We start from the raw sequence: 5,000 nt of genomic DNA, 5'->3' as shown, positions 1-5,000 counted from the left end.
TTAGCAAAATTGTAAAAAACAACAAAAAACAGACTAATAATAAAACATGAAAAAAATAGTAAAAATTGTGAAATATTATTGTAATGTAAATCAGCTGTTTTCTATGTGAATATACAGTAAAGTGTAATTTATTCCTGTGATCAAAGCTGTATTTTCAGCATCATTACTCCAGTCTTCAGTGTCACATGATCCTTCAGAAATCACTCTAATATGATGATCTGATGCTCAAGAAACATTTATGATTATTATCAATGTTGAAAACAGGAAACCGTGATGCATTTTATTTTCCAGGATTCTTTGATGAATAGAAAGTTCAATAGAACAGCATTTATCTGCATTATAAATGTCTTTACTGTCACTTTTGATCAATTGAATATGCCTTTATTGAATAACGGTGTTAATGTCTTTTGAAGAGCTGGTGTATAGAGATGGGTGGTATAGACAAAATAGTTTATGCACATTATTGTATCATATTTTATTACTCAAAACAGTGGATTCTACATAATTATATGTTTAGAATGAGAAAAAATCCCTATAAAATAGCAGACAGAAAACAGTCGTGCAGCTTCACATTTCTGTGGAAACTGATACCTTTTATTTTCCAGGATTCTTTGATGAATAGAAAGCTCAAAAGAACAGCATTAATTTGAAACAGAATATTTTGTAACAATATAAATGTCTTTACTGTCACTTTTGATCAATTGAACTCTCTCTCTCTCTCTCCCTCTCTCTCTCTCTCCCTCTTTTAAAACAGGACTCTTAATTTAAGTGGAGTAGATTTAGTGCAGATGTTAAAAGGTTTTATAAAGGGCCGTTTGATGCTTATTATGAATTGGTAAATGATATTGAGACCTTTTTTTAATGTGGGGAACAGAAGGTGTGATCTGTGAGCCCAATGAAGGGCAAGGTTATCAGATAAGCTTTGGAGTGTTATAAGTTGAGTTGTAAAATTTTCCATTATTATTTGTACTTATTTTTATTTATTTTTTATTTTATTTTTATTTTTTGTTTCAGGTTTTTTTTTTAAAGACGTTTGTTCTTTGTGTTTTGGAAAATTTAATGTAAAATAAATCAGATTTTTAAAGGATTCTCCCCCTCTCTCTCTCTCTCCCTCTCCCTCTCTCTCGTCTCAGGTGTGTTGATCAGACGTGTGCTGAACGTGTCTCTGGGTCTCCTGATAGCGTATCTGAGTGTCCCGGTGGTGATGAACCTGCTGAGCTCCAGACAGGTGATGAACACCTCGTTTGACCCGCTGAGGATCGTCAACACGTACGGAGCCTTCGGCAGGTACCGCATCCGTGTCTGTCTGAGATTAAAGGTGCAGTCTGTAAAATCGACAGCTAGTGGTCGAAACCGGTACTGCAGTCCAAATTCAAAATAGCGGAGATGGTTGTTTCTCCCGCCTCCTGCTCAGACACTTAGCGGGTCGCCAGATTGAGGAGACGCAATTGACCTATCAGTAAGCCCCTCCCCTCGAACGCAGATCAGCCAATGGCAGTGTAGTATCAGTTGCACGGGTAACTCGAACATCTTTAGGTTTCAGCGCCATAGAGAAACATTGGAAGATTTGAAACTCTCGTTGGTTTTATGGTGTTTTATACTACAAAAATGATAAAACGATGTGTCTGTGGTACATGTTTAGATGGATACCGAGGCTTTTTAGGTTGGGTAGAATCTGCGATCTCTGACCCAGTTTGTTTGCTGGCTGCAATACGCTGCGTTTCCTGCAAACTGGCATCCCGGGGTGTCGGAATACTATTGGCTGAACTGGCAGTGGGTGGAGTCACACAGACCAAAACTACAACAACACATTTTCACACTGAACGCACATTTCAAAGTAAAATAACTGGCTGTAGACGTGTTTTTCAGAGAAACGAGTACCGTATTTTCCACACTATAAGTCACTCCGGAGTATAAGTCATATCAGTCAAAAAATGCGTCATGAAGAGGGAAAAAACATATATAAGTCGCACTGGACTATAAGTCGTATTTATTTAGAAATTTATTTCACAAAATCCAAGAACAGACATTTAATCTGGAAAAGCAAGTTACTCAACTACAAAACACAGAACAACAGGCGGAATAGGTGTCCGGTGTGTTACCGTAACACATTAACAGTTATTCAGCTGCACAATAGCATAAGGAACACCTGGGAGGATGAATAGGCTAAATTAGCATAAGCAGCAAGTTACCGGTTAGCAAGTTCACCGAGCGCCCGCGATCTCATTCCACATCACTGTATCCATTAGGGGTGTAACGGTACATGTATTCGTATTGAACCGTTTCGGTACGAGGCTTCCGGTTCGGTACGCATACAAACCGAACGATTCCTTGGACCATTTTTTCCTGCCGACAAAATTCCCGCTGGCGCGATCACCACAACGCTGCGCAACATCAAATGGCAAACGTAATGAAGGCGGAACGAAACTGCGCTACTCATTATTGTGCTTCACGGACCGTTTATCAGTTCGGAGCAGCAACATCTGTGCAGCGCGAGCCGATCTCGATCAAGCGACACTGTTACAACACAGCGCTAAGAGATCCAGTGAAGAAAACATTTGAGTTCGCCACTGAAGTAATAACATCGCTGTGAGATCTAGTGAGAAGCATTCACATTTCTCCGTTATTAACCGTAGATCTCTATTAGATCAAACAGCGCTGACGTGGACACCAGGAGAAACATTGTGCCGTGAATGAACTAGTAATACTTTACGTCCACAGACCAGCAACATTCACCATGGATTTAATATAGTAACACTAACTGTAACCTTGGCTGGAATAGTGAAATGCTTTCAAGTACTTCACACATCTTTTTCCAGCACTTCAAAACTCAAATAATATATAAATAAATATATATTTAAATGTTATTTTTAATGTGATGACCAAAACATTATTTGTTCATCCTTCAAAGATGACCCCCATTAATAAACCTGAAAGTTTCAAGATGTAGGAAAACACAGTTATTAAAAAATATTTTTTCTTTTAACAAATGGGAAATTTCTCTGGTATTTCTTTCTTTTTGCTGTATCGAAAACGTACCGAACCGTGACTTTAAAACCGAGGTACGTACCGAACCGTGATTTTTGTGTACCGTTACACCCCTAGTATCCATTGAGTTCTTCATCCTCGGTGTCGCTTCTGAACTAACTCGAGCGCCCTCTCGCGGCTTGAGACGCTAATGCTTTCTCTTGGTTCATCTCAGTCTGAATTAATTTTGATATATAAGTCGCACTTGACTATAAGTCGGAGGACCAGCCAAACTATGAAAAAAAGTGCGACTTATAGTCCGGAAAATATCTGCAAACATAAGGTTCCTAGAACTATTGGCGGAAGTACCCGGATTTTGGCGCGTTCTAACCGCAGGAACTAGGAACCATTAGTTCCTCCTTTTGGAGTCGGGTCTAAACCAGCACTATAGGAACTATCCGTGACGTTAGTGTGTACACTGACTGGCCGAACACACGCGAAACACCAGCACCCGCCATTTAAAAAAAAAAGTAAACATAGATTATTGCCTATATATTTACTCCACAAGCTAACTCTACGAACATGTAAAACAGTGATAGATGAAGCTCTTAACCTTTACGCTGAGGAGAAACCCAACTCAAACCCAAGAGAATCATGATTATGTGTTTCTGCTCAGCAACACTGGACATCAACCACACAACATACGCTAATAACTTTTCATTACTGTCTACTTTCTATGTATAACAGTGACATGCAGCATCTTTAATATAAACCTCATCAGTGACCAGCAGATGGCAGAGCCGCTGCACTTCTAACCCTCAATTCAATTCAATTCAATTCAATTCAATTCAGAATTGCTTTATTGGCATGACTGTACATATTACAATATTGCCAAATCTTGGAATACATAGATTAATTATAAAGACATCAAAATAATAAAATATTATAACATAAGTTAAATTTAAATGGACAAATTAAATTAATTGTACAAATTAACAGTGTAACAAATTACAATATCTGTGAACAGTTGATACCACAGTGTTTTAACATATACACACATACACACACACACACACACACACACACACACACACATTACTGAGGGTCACTGTGGTGGACAGTAGGGAAACACACTGAGGTCAAACCAACACATTACACACACATTCACCTGCTGGCTCTCTGGCTGTGGCACACACACACACACACACACACACACACACACACACACACACACACACACACACACACACACACACACACACACACACACACACACACACATTACTGAGGGTCACTGTGGTGGACAGTAGGGAAACACACTGAGGTCAAACCAACACATTACACACACATTCACCTGCTGGCTCTCTGGCTGTGGCACACACACACACACACACACACACACACACACACACACACACACACACACACACACACACACACACACACACACACACACACACACACACACACACACACATTACTGAGGGTCACTGTGGTGGACAGTAGGGAAACACACTGAGGTCAAACCAACACATTACACACACATTCACCTGCTGGCTCTCTGGCTGTGGCACACACACACACACACACACACACACACACACACACACACACACACACATTACTGAGGGTCACTGTCAGTAGCGGAGATAGCGTGGGTGCTTGGGTGCGGTCGCCCCAGGGCCCGTGCCAATTAGGGGCCCCTCAAACACCACCGATCTTGCGTCACTGGACAGGAACGGGGCCCTCGCTAGCAGTGATGCCGGTAACTTTTTTCAGTAACGAGTAATTTAACGCGTTACTATTTCCAAACCAGTAATCAGATTAAAATTACTTATCCAAGTTACTGTGCGTTACTATTTTTTTCATTTTCTTTAGTAGAAATGATGGCTGATATGCGATATGAAATCGAAATGTGTGTGAGAAGGCAGAATCGCGACACACTCCAACTCCCAGCGTTATCCTTCCCGTCCAGATCCAATGCTACCAAATCTTTAAATTACTATTAGTATTATTTGAAGTTAACATTATAA

The 5,000-nt window shown here is 40.1% G+C and overlaps 1 protein-coding gene across 1 annotated transcript in view; it reads left to right on the top strand.

Annotated features, from left to right (window-relative positions):
- Positions 1–5,000, top strand: part of lmf1 (lipase maturation factor 1) — a 67,234-nt gene that overhangs the window by 51,217 nt on the left and 11,017 nt on the right. Inside the window, exon 8 of the mRNA XM_056244628.1 lies at positions 1,134–1,287. Within this exon, the coding sequence (XP_056100603.1) occupies positions 1,134–1,287 (154 nt within the window). The remainder of the gene's footprint in view (positions 1–1,133; positions 1,288–5,000) is intronic.

This window comes from Rhinichthys klamathensis, unplaced genomic scaffold (genome assembly GCF_029890125.1).
Source record: "Rhinichthys klamathensis goyatoka isolate OS25496 unplaced genomic scaffold, OSU_Roscu_1.1 h1tg001033l_1, whole genome shotgun sequence".
Classification (NCBI taxonomy): Eukaryota; Metazoa; Chordata; class Actinopteri; order Cypriniformes; family Leuciscidae; genus Rhinichthys; species Rhinichthys klamathensis.
This window is presented reverse-complemented; position numbering and strand designations above follow the sequence as displayed.